Source organism: Macrotis lagotis, chromosome 6 (assembly GCF_037893015.1).
Source record: "Macrotis lagotis isolate mMagLag1 chromosome 6, bilby.v1.9.chrom.fasta, whole genome shotgun sequence".
NCBI lineage: Eukaryota > Metazoa > Chordata > Mammalia > Peramelemorphia > Peramelidae > Macrotis > Macrotis lagotis.
In genome coordinates, this window is record NC_133663.1 from 223,940,426 (window position 1) to 223,962,065 (window position 21,640).

General features: G+C 35.3%; 1 protein-coding gene across 14 annotated transcripts in view; it reads right to left on the reverse strand.

The window, feature by feature from the left end:
• The window catches only part of REPS2 (RALBP1 associated Eps domain containing 2), a 260,871-nt gene that overhangs the window by 92,435 nt on the left and 146,796 nt on the right, over positions 1 to 21,640 (reverse strand). For 9 of the 14 annotated variants that reach the window (XM_074192348.1, XM_074192354.1, XM_074192353.1 and 6 more), the window contains exons 7-10: positions 19,491 to 19,554; positions 16,703 to 16,845; positions 8,817 to 8,911; positions 1,965 to 2,034 (exon numbers count right to left, since the gene is read on the reverse strand). In XM_074192348.1, coding sequence (XP_074048449.1) covers positions 1,965 to 2,034; positions 8,817 to 8,911; positions 16,703 to 16,845; positions 19,491 to 19,554 — 372 coding nt within the window. The remainder of the gene's footprint in view (positions 1 to 1,964; positions 2,035 to 8,816; positions 8,912 to 16,702; positions 16,846 to 19,490; positions 19,555 to 21,640) is intronic. The other 5 variants (XM_074192355.1, XM_074192352.1, XM_074192347.1 and 2 more) reach the window with 2 other exon arrangements.

The window sequence follows — 21,640 nt, forward strand, 5'->3', positions numbered from 1 at the left end:
AAGTCTGTTGTGTTAGTGTCTGAGGTTGGATTTGAACTCAGGTCCTCCTGACTCCAGGGGTGGAGCTCTAGCCACTGCACCACTTAGCTGCCCCTAAGACAGAGAATAACCCCAGCACGGCTGAACAAATACGTCCTCTGTAGATGACATGAGGGAGCATAAGGCCTCCTACCATGTTATGTGGCCAGAAGTTGATAAGAATTTCCTGTAAAGTGTTTTGTTTTTTTAAATAAAAAATGAATAAGATAACTAGTAGTCAACCTTTGACACTGCTAGCAAATTTCTGTTGGAAAATCTGGTATCAAATAGTATCTGCCCTGCCAAATTTTTGGATATGCCTAAAAGCCTAAACTCCATCTGAGTGATTGATCATCTCCATGGTTGTTCAGTAACAATCAAGTCTTTGAATCTAGATTTGTGGATTTATTAGATTGAGTCCTGCAGGAGAAGGGTTGACAAGGATACCCAAAAGCTCAGGATGTTTTAACTGCAAGACCCTAGGCAGGATTGGAGAGTCACATGTCAGGGGTTGGTTCACCTTTTTTTTGTCTATTTCATGGACCTCTCTTGCAGCCTGATGAAGCCTATGGACCTCTTCTCAAAATGATGTTTTTAAATGCATAAAATAAGATACATAGGATTATATATTGAAATGCAATTTAAAACCTAGTTCATAGATCTCAAATTATGACTTCCCACTTATTAATAACCCTGTGTGAACAGTGAAGAAAATGTTGGTTACCTAAGAATGTATTGAGTGTACTTTACCATTCCTCCTCTCCAACTCCCCCCAACACACAGGGTTCCAGCACTTCTTTTTGTGGTGCTTCTGGCCATTAGAATGTAAGTTCCTTGAGGATAGGGAATGTCTTGTTTGTCTGTATTTATATCCTCAACATTTAATAAATACTTTATCTATCCTTATCTAACCTCTATCAATAAACCCAGGTCAATATATTTTACTCTTTTCAAGCACTACCCTAAATACTCCCAATCCTATTTATCTTGAAGTTGTATTGCATGCATAATATGGCTTACCATTTTTATTTACCCAGGTGCTTTATAACTCTACTAAGAGCTCTAATTCCCTGCCTGCACAATCTGTTTATTGAGCCTTCACACTAAAATACCACATCAATAAAGCAGTCAAGAATATGATGGACAGATCCAGTAACAGGGTAAACCCAGGAACAGAAATGATAAAAAAGACAAAATTCCCTCAATTGCAGAGAGAATGTTATTTAAAGTCTATATTCTGGAGTTCATCTGCACCAAAGTAGAATGTCAGTTAATCTTGTGTTTCCCTGGCTTGACAGTGATTTCTCTAACTGACATGATCAGATATTATTCTCCAGATGGAGCTGGTAACAGATCTGATCTGATAACAGTTATTAGCCTTTCATAATTCAATTCAATCATCATTTAATACTATTATTTATTATAAATGCTAGCAACAGCAATAATAATAGTTAGCATTTATATAGTATTTTAAAGTATGCCAAGTGCTTTATAAATATTACCTCATTTGATCCTCACAACAGCCCTAGGAGGTGGGTGTTCTAATCATTCCTATTTTACAGATGAGAAAATTGAGGAAGACAGAGGTTACATGACTTGCCCAGGATCGCATTTAGTGCCTGAGGTCAGATTTGAATGCATATCTTCCTAACTGAAGGTCCAGAATTCTACATACATATATATGTGTGTGTGTGTGTGTGTGTGTGTGTGTGTGTGTGTGTGTATACACACATGCAGCTTCCCATTCGTACTTCTGGGTTTCTGCTCATGGTGCCATTCTGCAATGCCAATTTTAAACACTGAATTTTTTTTTTCAGAAAAACTGGCTCTGCCACCATTCATATAGATCCACCCATATATTCTTGAAAATCATGTCATTCCCAGAGACAAGTAGGAAAACATTAAGTAAAAAGTTCTTAATAGAAAACAACTTTCTTTTTTCATACCTTGTTTGTCATCAATATTCACATCCTGGGTTGGAGCAGTTAGATCAGGCTTCTCTTTAATGGAAGTCTTCTTGGAGAAGGGAAGTACATGAATTATTTAAGTATATTATAATAAGAACCATTTTAGCGTGTACAAAAAGTAGCAAAGATAAATAAAAACGTTTAAAAATGAAATCCATTCACATATATATTGTATAGGTAATAATGAAAATACATTTTAGTCATTTCTGACTCTTTGGGACCCCATTTGGAGTTTTCTTAGCAAAGATGCTGAAATGGTTTTTCATTTTCTTTTCCAGCTCATTTTACAGATGGAAAAACTAAGGCTTGTGACTAAGTGATATGGCCCAGGGTCACACAGTTATTAAATGTCTGAGACCAGATTTGAATTCTGGAAGATGAATCTTTTTGATTCCAGGCTTGACAGTCTATCCATTGAGCCACCTAGCTCCCCTATCTGAAAATAATAGTAATAATAATAATACTATGATATTGGTATTTGAAAAGCACATTAATATTTAAAATTGAAAAATAAGTCATGTCCAATTAAGCTAATAACTTTAAAATATGTTATAATAAAAAACTTTAAAAAAAACTTTAAATAAATTATCTTATTTGATTCTCACAACAGCTCTGCTATGTAGGTGCTGTTTTTATTTCCATTTTACAGATGAGAAAACTGAGATTGGTTATGTGCTTGTCCAGTTAGTTAAGTGGCTGAGATGGAATGTGAACTTAGACCTTCCTGGCTCCAACTCCAGTATTCTTCTCACTATGCCATCTAGATGACATAAATTACTTTTAACCCTTTCTAAATCTGAAATCAAGGATTCCATATACTTTTTCTACATTAAACATGCAAAGGCCAATTAGCTGATTATATGAAAAATAGAATTTGATTCAAGAGTGTAATATGGTATCTGCTGAATAACTTTTTTTAGGTTTTTGCAAGGCAATGGAGTTAAGTGGCTTAACCAAGGCCACACAACTAGGGAATTATTAAGTGTCTGAGGCCATATATGAACTCAGGTCCTCCTGACTCCAGAGTCGATGCTCTATCCACTGCCCCACCTAGTCACCCCCATGCCAAATAACTTTTGCTCAAACATGAACCTCTTCTGTACTTTTCCTAGATGTGAGTGACTTAGAATATTAGTAATTTGTCTGGTCTGCCTATCAGAAATAATGTGATAGCATTCTTACCATAATTCCTTTGATGGGTACAATGGGCAAAAAAGTCTAGTAGATTGGAGATGGGAATCAAGTAGAAATGGTAAGAACTCTGTGGGAAACTGACTATGGTTTGTAATAAAGAATAAAAATAAAATTGGACACAGTTCATTATGTCTCTTAGATCTTAGGAGGACAAACTTCAAAAGACTCAGTGAAAGGACAAATAGAATCCCATGGATGAAAATTCTTCAGGGGAAGTCAGCCCGGAAGGGATGGACCGCAATCAAAAAATGGAGTTCTAAAGAGGCAAAGAAAACTCACTAATTAACTTAGATTTTTTTAAAAATATATATATATTCACACAATAAGCACTTTTTCGAGTGCTTTTTCTGTAATAGATATTGTGCCAAGATCTAGAGATTTCAGACACCGAATGTATAGGCAGGTAACAAAGGAAGAATACAAAAGAACTGAATACTTTTTAAGAGTCTAAAGCTAAGAATGAACCAAGATTGTTAAGGATTTAGAAAGGGTTAAAAGTAATTTGTGACATCTAGGATGACATAGTGAAATGCAGCAAAAAAAGATTTTTTTATGTGATATAAGGCAAAATAGAAAAATCAAAAAAAGGATAGGACCAAGGCTCAGGTCATATGGAATAAAAACAAACTAAAAGAAAACATAAGGGGAGCTAGGTGGCGCAGTGGATAAAGCACCGGCCCTGGAGTCAGGAGTACCTGGGTTCAAATCTGGTGTCAGACAGGTAATAATTACCTAGCCATGTGGCCTTGGGCAAGCCACTTAACTCCATTAGCCTTGAATAAACCTACAAAAAAATAAGACAGAGCTGCTCAATTCTGATTTTGCTTGTTCCCCTCAGCCAAGAATGGTTTTTTGTCCCAGAAGATATTAAAAAATGACTAAGAAGGAGTTGGTCATTCAAATCATCTAGTCCAAATTAATTAAATCCTCAAGAACTTAAAGATCTGATGGACTGAATTGCTGAGCCACCATCAATGATATCTTAAAGGTATGCAAGTTAAAAGCGGTATCACAAGATAGAAAAAGAGCAAGTGATGTTCTAATTTTCAAAAAGAAATAAATTTGGTGAAGTCTACAAACTAAAGACCAGTAAGCTTGACTTTGAAGACTAAAATGAATTATTAAAGAGATAATGAATATCTAGAAAAAGAATCACCAAGTCATCATGGTTTCAGTAAGAACCAGTTAATTATGACACTATTGTTCTTTCCTTCTTTATTGCTTTTTTGCTATTAGAGTCTTCCTGTACAGAATGTCTGAAATGAAAATGTTTTATGTGATCATACATGTATAATTTATATTGGATTGCTTGTTGTCTCAGGAAGGGAGGAGGGAAGGAAGAAATAGAATTTGAAAATCAAAATTTAAAAAAAACAAGTGTACAAAATTATTTTAATAAGTAATCAGAGAAAAATATTTAAGAAAAAGAATCAATCATGCACAACTAACTTTGCTTCACTTTTTGACAATTTATTAAACTTGTATATGAAGGGAATACTACAGATATTTTAAATAGATTTTTTAGAAAATAACTTTATGTTATTCTTGGGAATGACAATAACAGCTAGCATTTGTATCAATCACATTTTAAGGTTTGCAAAGCCTTTTATTTACAAATATTTTCACATTTGATCCTCACAACAATCTTTTAAGGGAAATGTATTTACTGCCTTTATTTCAAAGTTGAAGAAACTGAATGCAGTACAGAAAGGTTACACAACCTGGGTCACACAACTACAAAATGTCAAAGACAATATTCAAATTCGGGTCTTCCTGATACTAAATCCCACACTCCACCTACCACAGCCTTTTGAGGAAAAAAAAGAGATATAGATTACACAATATAGTAGCAATTGAAAGTTGGATGATCAGTCTCAAAAAGTAATCATTAGTAGCTATGCTTGGTCTCGTGCCATTTAACATTTAAATTAATAACTTGCATGAAGGATCTATTTATTGAATTAACCAAGGCAACTAGGTGGCACAGTAGATAAAGTGCCAACTCTAGAGTAGAAGGACCTAAGAGCACATCCAGCTTCAGAAAACTATGAGGCAAGGAGCTGTTTTGAAAATGTATATAAAGAGGAAAAATACACACATAGAGGGGCAGAAAGGAGGCACAAGGGATAGAAGGCCAGTTCAAATCTGGCTTCTTGCAATACTAGTTGTGCCACTCTAGGAAAGTCATTTCACCCCGTTTGTCTTATTTTCTCCCCTATAAAATGAGCTGGAAAAAGAAATGGCAAACCAATATTTGCCAAAAAAAGACCAAAGGAGATCAGAGAAGGTTGGACACGATTTAAACAAGTCAACAAGAACATCAAATCTACAGATGACACAAAGCTACATAGGATAGCTAAGACTGGATTTGGATTCAGAACCCAAATAGAGCATGGTGAGCCTGATCAAAATAATATAAAATTTAATAGTGATGAACATTGATAGGCCAAAAAAAAGAGGGAGATATGGTTAGACAGTGACAAAGATCTGAAGGTATTGGCAAACTACAAGGCCATGTGAATAAACAGTGTGATAAGATCACCACAAAACTAAATGCAGGGGTAGCTAGATGGTGCATTGGATGGAGCACTGGTCAGGAGGATCTGAGTTCAAATCTAACCTCAGATACTTAATATTTACTTAGCTATGTGGCCATGGGCAAGTCACTTAACTCCACTGCCTAGCAAATTAAAAAAAATAACTAAATTAGCATTAGTAAAGGCTTAGGTTTTAATAATAAGCAGGTGATAGATAACCTGATAAATACTCCGCCCTAATCAAACAACATGTGATGCACTTGCTTAGTTGGAGACATCAGTTTATAAAGGACAATGATAACTTGGAGCACATCTAAGTGAAAGCAGTTAAATGGTTAAGGACCATGGCCACATAATCAAGAATTAGTAGAAGAACTGGAGTTCAGCCTGAAAAAGAAATGACTTGGAGGAAATTTGTTCTTTTTAGCCCTATAGGGAAGAAACAGCAACACTGGGCAAAAGTGAGTAAAAATGAGCTTGATATCAGAAAAATCTTCTGAGTTATCCAAAAGTGAAATGGTATGACTTAATAAGTAATTAGTTCCTTCTCATTGGAGAGCTATAAGCAAAGGGTAGATGACCACTTGTTAGGCATGCTATGGGAGTCTGAGATTCTTTTTCATGCATGGGCATCTACTGTTGTAAATGGGTGCTGAGAACCTTCCCAACTCTAAAATTCACTAATTTATGAATCCTGGCTCTACCAATTACTAACTGCAAAACAGTGGTACAGGCTCTTCCCCTCTTTGGTTTTCAGTTTTCCTGAATCCCAAAATGAGGGATTTTTTAAAAAAAGAGAATAAACTAATAAATAACCTATAATACTGGGTGGGTTTTTTTACCCAAAGTCATGGATTCAAGTATATAAAATTGAACATGAATGTACTGAAAAAAAATTTTAAGTAATAATTTTCAGTGACCACATGAGACTAAATTTTTTCCTCCAAGAAGCAGCTATTGTTTTCAATCATTAGAAATTCAAAGATCAAATGCAAACATTATGTCCAGAATGAGAAGTTTGAATAAGAAAGTATAAACACTCATGATGTTACAAAGCTGTCTCATAATTCTGCTCTTATTTGAAGCCTTCCCAAACTCAGGTCAGATCTTGGATAATCAGACCATATCCTGACAGCTCTTATCTCTACAATCTCTTTCATCTATCCACACCTCTCTATTACCAACAGATATTAGCACTCCCATTTCTGGTGCTTCGTATTATAGGAACATCCTAATAGGGCTGCCTCCATTCATTCTCACCATTCTACAAAAGGAAATAATTAGATGTCATAGAGAGTCAGGAAGACCTGAATTCAAATCTGATCTCAGGAACTTACTAGTTGTGTGACCCTGGGCAGGTTACTGTAAAATGAGACTCATAATAGCATCTGCCTCTCGGGGTTGTTGTGAAGATCAATTTGTGAAGCATTTAGCACAGTACATCCTTCCAATAAATCCTTCATACATATTTTTCTAATGCAGAGTGCTGCATTAGAATTCTTTACTCTGTGTGTGTTCCTAATTGCCTGCAAACCCCCTACTTTTAGTGATTTCTTATTTTCTAGAGAATAAAATTCAAATTCCTTTTCCTGGAATTTAAAGTTTTCACAATTTGCCTTCCATCTAATTGTTTCCATTTTATTTCCTACTGTACCCTTTTATGAAAACTCTACATTCCAACTAAACTGGACTGAATTTTTCCTAGATTTCATTCTGCACTGTTCTACCTCTATGAATGCCTGCAAGCTATGTCCAGTTCCTGGAATATACATGTCCTATATTTATACCCGATAAAATACTTCTCTCCTCCCTCTAAATCAGCACAAGTATCACCTCCTCCACAAAGCCTTTCCTTAGTCTCTCCCTTATTAAATACCCTTATGACTTTTTTTCTGATTCTCCTTTATCTCTTCTAATATTCTACCTTATGTTACACATATTTGTTTCCTCTCATTAGATTCTCTACTACTTCAGGTAAGTGCTTGTGTCACTTAGTAAATGTGTGTTCAGTTAAACTGAACCACTGCCTTCTCCTGAAGAGTAAGTGAAAAAAAAATAGCAGTCTTGGAATAAAAAGGATCAAGTCTCAGCTCTGATTATTTGTTGTATGACCTTAGAGCAAATCATTTAACTTTTCTGAGACTCATCATCTACAAAAGAGAAATAATAATTCTTGTATAATCTGTCTTATAGGGCTATTGAGAAGGAAGCTATAAAGTCTAAATGAGACTAAAAAGAAGACCAAAGCATCATCCACCCATTATCTTCACATCTCAAATGCCTGCCTAGAATATATATAAGAGGAACTTTTTGAAAAAAAAATCAAAGTATCTATTTCCAATATCCTTTATTTAACTTTTATCACTACTGCAATGGCCTTAACAGAGACTAACTTACCTCAGAACAGGGAGTACTGTTCATTTCCTAATAACCTGGGCAGAAGGAGGGGCATAGATAAGGAAAAGGGGCAATTGTAGACATTGTAGGGAAGATCAACATTAAAATCTCTCCTTAAAAACATGATAAAAAGGAAATTTTTCTGGCCCAGTTTTGGGAAATCATCTAATGCCTATCCTGACTGATTCAAGGGCTAAAAACTCACAAGAACATGACTCCAAATGTACTTTAGGATTCTAAACATGTTTTTTGTATGAATGAATGCTCAAGTTATTACACAAGTGCTTGCAGGTACAGCTGTCACTTCCAACCTGCTAGCAATAGCTGGGCTATCTTAGCTCATTAGTACAATATCTTGCAAATGCTAGGCACTAAGTTCAGCCTAAAAAGTGGAATCAAAATATAAAGGTTTAGAATTGCAGGGAAAGGGAGACAGGAATGTCACAAAAGTGAATATGGATCATACCAGATGACTTCAACTTTGTCTTTCTAAAAAGTATTTCTAAGTACTTGAAAATTAAAATGTTTAACAAATGAGCCTGAAGTTTATTTTTTTGGTACATTTAGCTCCTCAAGTAAAGGTGAATCAATGATATAAATTTATTTACAGATTTAAAAGTGGATCAATGATATACATTTATTTACAGATTTACATTCTACACATATTACTACTTGATTTATTAATAGAAATAGATTTTCTTACCTCACTCCAATTCAAGTCTCGTGGCTGTTGGTTTACTGTCATTGACTCAGAATAAGAATCAAATAATGCGCAGTCCCGTTTGGGTTTAAGAAAAGCTAGAGGGAGCCAAAAGAGAACTACAATAATATACACATTGACCATTGTTTTGCACTGTTTCTCCCTGGTGAATTGAATGCTTAAAAAAAAGTTAATTCTCTCAGAGCAGCCAGTATTAACCCTGTAATCAAACATAAGGTGAATTTAGGCTGTTTCCATATTTTTGGAACACTGCTGAGTAGTTGAATATCATGATGGCTCATATTTGCTATCATGCTAAAAGTAAGAAACTGCATTATTCAAGCATTTTTCCCTTAGACTGGATTTTACAGCCAAGAGAGTTAATAATGTACAGATGTTTCAAAGATATTGATGAAATGCTCACCCTTTCAGAGTAGATAATGAGGGAAAAGAACCTATATTACTTGCCAATTAGAAAAGTAGAAAAATATTTCAAGATTATCTCTCTCTCTCACACACACACACACACACACATACACACAAAATAAACCAATAAATTATATTCATTGCTAACTGTTAAAATTGGGAAATTTTGAGCATGAGTTTTTTAAACAGATATTTTAACAGTCCTATAATTTCTTGGGTTCATATCCAAGCTTGTTTAGCCTCTTCGAGACTGACTTAGCTTCTTCATCCACAAAAGAGATAAAAATTCTTGTAAAATTTATCTCAAAGTGCTATTAGACTTGTTATAGTATTCCATCATGAAGAAGTATGGGAGGAGCTGCCTCAATAATTTCTCAGTTTTTCAAAGAGAAATACCTGATCCACAATAAGTATTTAAGATATAATAATTATAAAATGAAGTTCAATCACTGTAGTGTCCTCTTTAAAAGAAAATACGTTTTACAAGCTACAATAATATATTAATAACTTATACATATATAATCATATCATATACTGAATGTTAATTCTTCCTAATAATTTCTTCCCAAGTACATAGAAGTATTAAGGCACAAATATATTGATTCACTGAGGTAGAAGTGGCTTTAAAAATAAAGTAGTTCGGGGTGGCTAGGTGGCGCAGTGGATAGAGCACTGGCCCAGGAGTCAGGAGTTCAAATCTGCCTTCAGACACTTAATAATTACGTAGCTGGGTGGCCTTGGGCAAAGCCGTTTAGCCCCATTTTCCTTGCAAAAACCTAAAAGAAAAATAATAAAGTAGTTCATCCTCTTTCCAAAGTATTAATCTTCTGTCTGGCATGTCCAACAAGTAATGATGCAACACATTCTACACAAAACTCTACATATCAAGGCATCCAATTCTGTATTTGAAAAACTTTTTAGGAAATTCTTTTTTATTAAACTAAAATCTGTTTCTATATAACTTTCATACTCTGGCACCAGGTGTATTACTTTCTGTAAATACAGATCTGAATTTTACAAGAAAAGGACATAAAATTCAGGACATGATAATATTTCTAATCATGACTGGCCTCTGTAAGATTAAAATCACCATGTTGCCTGCCACAATTTTTCTGATATCTTGTTGCCTCTTTCAGTGTACCTTTCTATTCACTGAGAATACATAATACAAGTAGTTTTCAGGCCAATATAGGACTTCTCTTTCAAGCACCATCACTCAGTGTTCCAACCATTATAAATTAGATCATCTGTTCCTAGGAATTAAACAAAGACAAGCATCTCATTGTGAACAAACCAAACATTTGTTAAGCCTATATTGAGACAGCCTATGCTGTAATCCTCTCATGCAAAAAATTTCTAAAGGTTCTTAGTTAAACTGAAATATAGTCCAACCTGCCATTCTAGTTTCTCAGCTTTTAGGAAGGAGAAAAATATTTTCTTTTCAGCTATTTAAAATTAAAGCTAAATCCAGCACTTTCCATTTTACCAAAAAGAAACTTGTGAAGCTTTTGAATTCATGGCAGTTATCAAGACAGAGGTATGTTCTCCCTCAGTCCTGTCAAAAGTCTGATGAAATCTAAAGAAAAACTGGATATAGAACAATTAGAAAATGTTGGAATCAGATTATGAGACTCCAAGAAAAGTAAAAATGTGAAGCCTTTCAAATGTCAGTAACTGGGACTGTGCATACTCTCTCTAGTCAGGCTAAAATAGCAGAATTAATCTAAGTTGGACTGGTTTTTACTTTGAGACTACCAAATGACTAAACTTTTAGTCTTTTATTTTGGTTTTGGTTTTTGTAATTATTTTGTGGAAAAGTGACTGTGATTATCTAGAAGTGTCTCTTTGCCCTCTCCCCCCCCCCATTTAAGATGATTTCTCAGCCCTGCATGGGGAAAGTTGCATTTCTCTGAAGGATGAAGAACATTACAGTATTCTTTCCCTGATGCCCCATCCTTAAGTTTGTCTTCACTAAATTCAACCTGTTCTTTTTCTCATCTCCTAAATCTGCTGTCACTGAGTTTAAGAGGATTTTAGGTCTTAAATGTGCACTGGTAGCACAATAATAATTATTATTTGCAATTAATCCTGCCTACCTTAGAAAGCCATGTAATTTTTGTTTAATTGAAGGGTAAGTAATGAATTCTTCAATGTTTATGTATAATTCCTGCTGACAGCCCCCAGAAAAGGCTAAAAAAGAAACAAGGAGCATTGTTCCAAAAGACTGTTTCATTAGTCAAGAGAGGTTGCTTCTTTAGAGGTTCTTCTTTACAGAGGCCTCTTTATTGAAAAATAAACTATTCATAGTAACCATACCACATCAAGAAATCAAAGAGATAACATGGCACTTTTGCTAATTCACTGTTTCAGCACAATTCAGTTGGAGTATTTTTTTAAAATCTCATCTCCATCTTTTGAAACATCAATGAAATTATTAAATGAGGAATTATTTCATCCCTCTCAATATGATAAGATGATTCATTCAACAATCAGCAAGCATTTTTTAAAAGCATCCATTATGTAGCAGGTACAATGTGCTAGGATTGGAGAAATAAAATATCCCTCATCTGTAGAATTATTATCTGTAAGATTATAACAACACCTAATTCCTGGGCTTGTTATGATAATTAAATGAGACAATATGGATAAAGTGCATGATAATGATGATGCTTGTCCTTCATTCTTGAAGTAGACCATGATAAGCACCTGAATTGGATTTGAGTGGGGGGGTGCTGTGTTAAGTCACTAGTCTCACGTTGTCCTCCAGAGCCATCTGGGTCCAGTTTCCAGATATGAATCAGGAAGATAGAAGAAAGCCCTGGATGTGGGGCAATCAAGGTTAAGTGACTTGGCCAAGGTCATATAGCTAGTGTCTGAGGCTGGATTCAAACTCTCATCCTCCTGAGTAAAAGGGCAGTACCCTATCCCCTGTGCCACCTAACTGCCCTAAAGTTCATCATATAACTTGTACATAGTAGGTATTATATTAAAGCTAGCTATTATATGTGGCAAAGTGGATAGAATGTTAGTCTACCATCAGGAAGATTACACTTTGAATCTCAAATATTCTTCTGAGCACTTGATAAATAGGTCTTATCCCCAAGAAGGATGAAAAAATGGCTAAAATTGAGGTGCGGTGGAGACATGTGTGAGAGAGAAAGCTACTTCATTAGTAAAATCGAGAGATAAAAAGGTTCAGATCTTTTTTTTTAAAGTGTCTGTAATTTTTATCTAGAATCATATTCATGTTTAAAACATGTCAGCCCCTAATGGGGAAAGAAGCTGCATTTTCCAAAGGATGTAGTGCATCGGTATTCTTTTTTTTAAAGAAAGATTTTATTTATTTTGAGTTTTACAATTTTTCCCCCATTCTTGCTTCCCTCCAGCCACCCTGCATCAGTATTCTTTCAGATGTCTTGATTGCCTCTGAACAAGAATTGCCATAATAATAATATGATGTGATATATGATACTAAACTATATTAATATAACAAAATAAATATATCATATAATATGATAATATAACTAACATTTATATAGTACTTATGTGCTATATATACTATGCTAAACACTTAACATTAATTATATTTGATAATAATAACTATTATTTTTTCCATTTTACAGATGAGAAAACTGAGATGAACAAATTAAAGTGACTTGTCCAGGGTCACACTTCTGGTAAGAATCTCAGAACAAATTTGAACTCATGTCTTCCTGACTACATGCCCAATGCTCTATTCACTATATTCACTTTTAATAGCTAGTATTTATATAATGCCTCTGACTCAGACACTTGATACCAGCTGTGTAACCTTACACAAGTCATTTAACCCTGCCTGCCTCACATTCAGGGCCATCTGTAATAGTGCTGATTCCTTTTTTTTTTAGGTTTTTGCAAGGCAATGGGGTTAAGTGGCTTGCCCAAGGCCACACAGCTAGGTAATTATTAAGTGTCTGAGGCTGGATTTGAACTCAGGTACTCCTAACTCCAGGGCTGGTGCTCTATCCACTGCACCACCTAGACGCCCCTATAGTGCTGATTCCTATCTGGCCACTGGATCCAGAAGGCTCTGGAGGAGATAGTGAGTTGGTGACTCAACACAGCAACCCCCTCACTCAAATCTAATTCAGGTGTTTGTCATGACATCACCTCTCTGATGTCATGATCTTCGAGAATGAAGGACAAAGATCATCAGCATCATCATTACAAGCAATGCACTTTATAAATATTATCTCATGTGACCTTCAGAACAGCCCTGGGAGGTAGGTGCTCTTCTTATCACCATTTTACAGTTGAGGAAACAGGCAAACAGAAGTGACTTGCCCAGGTTCACACAGCTAATAATTGTCTTCTGAACTCCAGCCCTAGCACTCTATCCACTGAGCCACCTAGCTGCCCCAGAGCATCATCTATTTACAATCTTCAGTGGAAATAGATGGATTTGTTCAGTTTATGGTGGTTCCATCCTCACTAAAGAGGTCAACAAAGTAGCTTAGGGGTGTCAATTTCTACAGTACAAGAATTCTCAGTCTTGGGTTTGTCTGAGTGTTTATGAAGCCTCTTGAGAAAACATATGGTGGGTCTAAGTCTACAGACTCAGCAGCATTTGGAGACTACTCAGATCTACAAGGAGCCTGCCTTTTCAATTGATCAAAATAATGCTATTTTAATCAATGCCTTGCCAATTTGTAGGGCTGAATATTATGAGAGTAACCTGAGTACAATCCTCCTCCTCTGTGGAAGGCACTAGGGCTATAGGACAACTGAGAAATGCAAATCTACATACATATATATATATACACATGTGTAATTATATATATATATCTATATTTATTTATTTATTTATTTATTTATTTATTTTACACACACACCACACATATACATGCATAGTTGTAGTTTACTTGTTTAGTCAAAGTCAACTCTATTTGACCCCATGGATTTTATGCTAGGATTGGAGAAATAAAATATCCCTCATCTGTAAAATTATCATCTGTAAGATTATAATAACACCTAACTCCTGGGCTTGTTATGAGAATTAAATGAGACAATATAGATAAAGTGCATGATAAGGTTTTCTCTTTTTTTAATTTTATTTATTTAAGGCAATGGGATTAAGTGACTCACCGAAGTCACACAGCTAGGCAATTATTAAGTGTCTGAGGTCATATTTGAACTCCGGTCTTCCTGACTCCAGGGCTGGTACTCTAGCCACTGCACCACCTAGCTGCCCCCATCTGGTTTTCTTGCCACTTCCTGCCCCAATGTGTTCCCCATTTTACAGATGAGGAACTGAGAGGCAAATATAGGTTAAATTATTTGCCAGAGTCAAACTACTAATAAGTATATGAGGCTGGATTTGAACTTCCTGACTCTAGATCCAATGCTTTATCTACTGTTTCCAGGTTCTTACCTTTCATTTAGCCTGTATATAACTATATGTAATTATTTGTTTTCATTTTTCCTTCTACTAGAAAGTAAGTACCTTGAGGACAGAGCAATGTTTTTGCCTTTCATTCTTTCCTGAACTCACTGAATAGCAGGAACATAAATGCTTTTTGATGAGTAACTGGAACCTACTTTCATTTCATAATCTTATTAGATGTCTTGCCTTTGTTACTCTAAAGTCTAGGTTGAAGTGCTCATTTAACTGTTTACCTCAGTTTCCTTATTGTAAAATGGGAATAATAATAATAGCATCTACCTCTTTGTGTTGCTGTGAGAGTAAAATGAAATAATAACTGTAAAACACTTGGAACAGCACCTTGTCCAGAGTAAACACTATCTATATGTTGTTATTAAAGTTATTAGTCATGTCTCCATTTGGGATTTTCTTAGCAAAGATACTGTAGTAGATTGCCATTTCCTTCTCCAGCTCATTTTACAAATGAGAAAACTGAGACAAACAGGGTTAAGTGACTTGCCTAAGAACACATAGCTAGTAACTGTCTGAGATCAGATTTGAATTCACAAAGATAAGTCTTCCTGACTCCAGACTGGTACTCTATCCACTAGTTATTTGGTAGGAAAATTATTTTTTCAACACTTCAAAAAGTTTGGATTTTCCTGGTGTGGGGACTGCAACTATTGCAATTACAACCCATCCAAGCCTTTGTAGACACTTTAATAGCCTGCTGTTATAAAAAAAATTAAAAATAATCATCCAAGTGGCAAATCTTTAGAGGTGATGAGCCTCTTTGCTAGGTTTCCACTGGATTCCTTCTCGATCACTGGATAGCCTCACAGGTAACTAACTGCACATTCTTCTGCCTCCTCTAAGCCAGGATCAAGTCCTGGAGAGTCCTTTAACAGAAGAGAACAATATTGTGCAATAGAGAAAAAAAGCCCTGGATTTTGAGTCAGATGGAACTGGGTTGACATCTCAGCTCTTCTAGGACTTCTCTGGACCTCAGATTGTTCGTCCCTTTTCAATCATATCCAATACTTCACAATCCCATTTGGGATTTTCTTGGCAAAGATAAAGGAGTGGTTGGTTATTTACTTCTTCAGGTTTACAGATGAGGAAACTGAGGCAAACAGGGTTAAATGATTTGTCTAGAGTCACACATCTAGTAAGTATCTGAGATAGATTTGAACTTATAAAGATGAATACCTGATACCAAGCCCAGTGCTCTATCCACTATGCCACCCAGCTACCCTGGACCTCAGTTACCTACAATATAAAATAAATGGTTTATCCTCCATCAAAAGTATCAAACTCAGGGCAGGTTAAAATATAATTGAGGAAAATTTGCCAAAATAAAAATGTAATACCATAGAGATAATGTTAACTTGTGGCTTTCTAAGTCAATAGCAGCTCACAGGAATCCATTTCTATTTAGTCCCATGATTCTATGCTATCCAATCCCTGATGAGTACAATTTCTGGTTGGCCCAGAGTTCTAGATCTTTTTTGTTTGTTTAATATCCAAAGAGTCAGAATATAAGTCTAGAAGTAAAAGGGTGAAGAAGGTAGAGGCCAAAGAAAGCAAATGAAAGAAAATCCAGGGAATCTCCAAGGAAGAAACCAGGATGACATCATGGACTTCTGAGAAGAGAAAAAGGAATAGCTTCCAGGAAAATAAGGAATGGTTTCTTCAGGCCCCTCTGGACCATTCAAACTGGTAATCCTGATCAGATATGTAATTCTACTTTTTTTTTAAAGAGAGAGGAAAAAGAACAGTTTTTTTTAAAGATTATGTACATGGGGTAGCTAGGTGGCGCAGCAGATACAGCACCAGCCCTGGAGTCAGGAGGACCTGAGATCAAATGTGGCTTAATAATTGCCTAGGTGCTAGTGTGATCTTAGGCAAATCACTTAACCCCACTGCCTTGTACAAACAAAACAATACAAAACAAAAAAAGATTGTATACATGAAAAGCACAAAGTTTACTGATTTTATGAAATGGATGACCAACTTTCAAAATATCCAATTGGAAACTCAAAGATTTCCTTTAGAGCCTCACCGGTTTGTAGATAGTCTGGCTGCAGGGTTTGCGGCAGAGATTCAGGTAGTGAATAGCCGTTCTTCCTGGCCACGATGAGGTGAAAAGCAGCACAGAATTCAGGCAGGGTCAGGGCTCCATCACAGTCCACATCACTGAGCTCCCTGAATATAACATAAATGACAATCTGACACCTAGACCCAAAGGGATCTTCAGCTCACTATACCTACAACCAGGTTCTAACCTTCTTTACCTGCTTTCAGACAGCCCCCAAACAACTCTGGCTGCAAAAGTTCACATTTGATATTTATGAGAGAAATTTCTTTTAATAATTTAAATTTTTTTAATGTTTAATTTTTTTAAAAATCCAAATTTTTTTAAACTAGAGGGGAAACAATAGTTTATGTTTATGTAGTTATTTATATCAAAAAGGCACTAAATTTTCAAACAAAAAGTTACAGAAGAGAAGAATGGTCCTCAGTCTAAGCATAGTCAGTCACAGGCAGTCTGTAGATAATATACATTGGTTGGAGTTTCATTGCATGAAGCCCTCTACTAGTAACCTCAAACTGGTTCCTAAGTTCAACTTCTGGGATCCCACCAGTGCACCACACTATCTATGATTCTTCAACCTACTAATGGTTGATCAGAATGAAAGAGGGGAAAAAATTGCCTTGGAGGAAAGGCCTTAGAGCAAGCAAACTTCAAAGAATGATATCATGAACTCCAAATTTGGTAGGATACTAAAAGTAGAAAGAATAAAGGTGGGTTGCAGTTTTTTCTTATTTTTTCTTTCTTTTGTTTTCAAGACAAATTCCATGTAAATACCCCATGTAAAGTAGTGCAAAATTCTCCAGGTGGAATGCAAGCTTTGGGTGGTCCAACCACAAATAGAAGCCAGCAGATGGAAGGCCTATTTGCTATCCTAGTCCAACCTGAAGTACCTAGTACATGCTAGTACCACTAAAGGTTGGCCACCAGGTGAATGTTTGGGATGGGGGAGGGGGGAAGAAAGTAACTCAGGGAGATCTTTTAGCATGGAGGTGTTGATATTATCACTACAACCCCACTGAAAAACTCAAGTTTAAGATCTGGGATTTAAATGACATTCCATCTAAAAAATCTTATCTAGGTAGCTGGGTGGTACAATAGATAGAGCACCAGACCAAGAGTCAGGAGGACCTGAGTTCAAATCCAAACTCATATACTTACTAGCTGTGTGAGCTTAGGCAAGCCACTTCACTCCAAGAGTACTTAATGCTCTATGACTTTTAAAGAGATTATACAAATACAAGATTCAAGCCAAGCCTATCCTCAAGAACAATTAAACATAGACTAGAAAGAAATAAGTGGACCAGCAATCTTGAACTGATTGAAAGACAGACAAGTTATTTAGTCCTTTCTAGCTTTAATTTCTTTAAACACTCCCTCCTATTACTAAATCAATCAACAATCATTTGTTAAATATCTACTCTGTTACTGTGATGCATCCGCTACAGTAAAATGATGAGCAGATAGGGTAATAGAGTATATCTAACAATTATTTAAACAGATTAGAGTGAAGGCTTCGAACAATCAGGTTGGGAAATGTTAAGTTAGTGTTGTGAATATGTAATAAACATGGATAGTGTTACAGTGGGAAATATTACCATATTTCTTATTATTTTTAAACATATAGAAATATAGAGGCCCATATTTGCTACTGGCCATTTGAGAATTCCTTATTATGAAAAGATTTTGCTAAGAGCAAATATTTGTTGAATGAATTTTAACATTGTCTTAATTTTTCTCCTGAATAGACAGTAGACTGAAAAAATATATACATATATAGGTTCAGAATTTGTGAGACTTTGGAAGTTACAAATTTCATCAACAGCATTGTCTGTGGTTACCAAATAGATGTACTCACAATGAAGGAAAGCAGTTTTACCCAATAATTAGGTAAAACAAAACAAAAAAAAACTTTCAACATTAAAAAGAATGCTTACATATATTTAATGAGGTCGTTTGGGTTTGGGGTTTTTTTTGCATTTAGATTAGTTTTTTGGTACTCTTCCCAGCCTGAAGTAAGATACTGGCCCACACAATGAAGAGAGGTTTACAGAAGCACCAAATGGTTCTCATAAATGCAAATTAGGCCATCTGCACCATTCCTGAAACAAGCTCATCAAAAGCAAAATCAGCTGGCTTGTTAGTACAGTGGCAATGAACTCCACAGCTGTACTTATTAAATATTAGGTATTAATTAGGGCTTATCTGACAAAACAAAAGTCAAATATGCAGAGCTCAAATACAGCTAAAATATTTTAAATTAAACTTTATCACAGTAAGCCATTACTTGATTTACGTATGTATGTCAGTCATTGTCATCATCATCTGCAGACATGGGTTTAACTAGCTCTTTAGGTGGAAAGGTGAAATACTTGGAAGGCAATAAACCATAAAGAACTTTTGACACATCTTCTAATTCTTAGTGTGGAAAATTCGATCATAGAATCAAATGTAAAATCAGAAAATATTAATGGAATGTCAGAAAGGACCTTAGAAGCCAATTTCCTCATTTCATAGATGAGGAAACTGATGCAAAGGGATTAAGTGACTTGCCATGGATCACACAGCTCATAAGTTAGATCTTGATGGGAGAACAATGTTTTTGAAATCATTTTAAAAAATAAGTATTTAAATAAAATTTAAAAGTTCCTTTAAAATAGTAGCCTTTCAGTCTATTAAGAAAACACATTAAGATATCTGCATTTAAAAGGAGAACTGATTAAGCAGCTTAAAGGACTAATGGTTCAGTTTTACTTACCATATGTAAGAAAGCTCTGGAATAGTCAGCTTGGATTTGGTGAAAAAGTTCTTTGCCAGGGAGCCTACAGATAATCACACTCTTTAAATAATAAATTAATTACATGTCTGATACAGCATTAATTTTTGTTTGCATCAATTTGCATGGCACTTTCCATCCTGAATTCAAGTACTCCTATGATCAGAGGTGAATTCTGCCTTTCTAGAACTTTAACCATTTGACAGAAAGTAATTAGGCACACAAAAGACTTCCTAAGCTTAAAGGAATATGATCATGTCAGAATATTCTGTATCTTCATCTTGTTCTGTGTCACAGATCACTTCTCAGAATTATGGTTTTCAATGCATAAAATTTTTTTTTTAATTCTAGCAGTTTTAATTTGTATGATGATAAATATCAATAGAAATAACCCACATAAACAAAAGTTCTTTGGGATCCGCAGTAATTTATGAGTGCAAAAAATCTCTTTATGCCTAACACTTTGAGTATCTTTGTACTGTTAAACTTCTCAAAATATATGTACATATAAACATGCATATATATGGTATAATTCAAATATTATGTGTGTGTATTTATTTATATATTCAAATTTAGTTTCTAAAATAATTCAGAATTATGTAATTTAAACTCTAATAAAGAAAGCTATCTATAGCCCTTACCACAGACTTACTAACTTTCAATAAAGATGACCCCAAACACCATACTCAAACTAATTAATGATGATAGTGTTATAAAGTACAATATTTTTTTAAAGTGCCTATGTTTAAAAGGACAAAATAGTGATTGCTCAAGACTTTTATATTGTGAATAATTGATTTACTGAAGGAGACCTTGCCTGATTTCTCTGAAATTCTTATCTCATTGATATAACACTTCCAAAGATGAAGGTCATGGGATTAAGAAAAGTCTCTTTGAGTATGTTTCACCACATGTTCTGAGAAATCTTTTAGGGGACACAGGGTCATTTGTTAGTTATTTTGAGAAACCTACCCAAAATAATTTTTTTGAAATATTCTTTTGGAGTTTCCCTAAGAAATTCTTTGAGTAATTTGAGCCACACAAGAAATAATTACTTTATAATTATAAGGAAGCCTCCCCTAGTCCACTATCTTTCTCTTTATGCTCTTTTTCTCCCTAGCCCCACTTAGTTTTCTACCTCTGTCTCTCCTGCTACAAGTGTACTTGGTCCTAGAGAGGGGCCAAGACTGGGCCAGACTGAATCTGGAAGGCAGGAGGAAGCCATATGCACATAAGTAGCTAAGCTAAATTCATTTCCATGTTTCCTGCCTGCATTAAATATCCTAAGTATTCTCTCTTTATATAGTGGAGAGAATGAAGAGGGAAGGTTCAATGATAACTCTGAGTATGGATGCTGAGGGAAATGATGATGCCATTAGGAGAAATGATTAAATTGGGGGAGGAAGAGACAGATAGATTTAAAGGAGAAATTCAGTTTGGTAACTGATAACTTGATGTCACTGGGTCATTCAATAAGGGATGTCTATCAACTAGAGGTGTAGGATTAGAATTCAACAGAGAGACTGCAAATAAAATTCTTATTATCAATGTACAGAAGTGTTAAATGAAGTCATGACAGGAGATAGAATGACTGAAGAGGTAGAGAAGGAGGAAGAGGAGGAGGAAGAGAAGAATGGGAGAGAAGGGGAGGGTGTTGACAACAGAGTATTGGAGGCCTGCTTCATTTGGTGACAAGAAAAACAAAGATAAGAGTTATCAGAGAAGTAAGTGTATAGATTAAGGAGAAAGTGGCATCTTTTCATTTTCTTTTTCTTTTTTTTGACAGAAGGAGGGTTCAGGTATTTCATTTATGTAGGAACTTCCATCACCAGTATAGAAAGGCAACTCATCTATAAAGTTATAATTTGCCTAGAACCCTGAGAGTTAAACCAACTAACTATGTCATCCAGTTAGTATGTCAAGGCAGAATTCAAGTCTACATTTGCCTGACTCCAATACTAGTTCTGGAGTCACTAAACCAGGAAGCTTCTCCAATCTACACAAGTAATCCGCTTTTCAAGGCAGAAAACTAGATTTAATGAGCACTTGTTGGTATCTGTTCACCACCAATCAATCCATAATTAATTCAACCTAATTACCATCCTTCACAAACACAGCACTCATTGTACTTC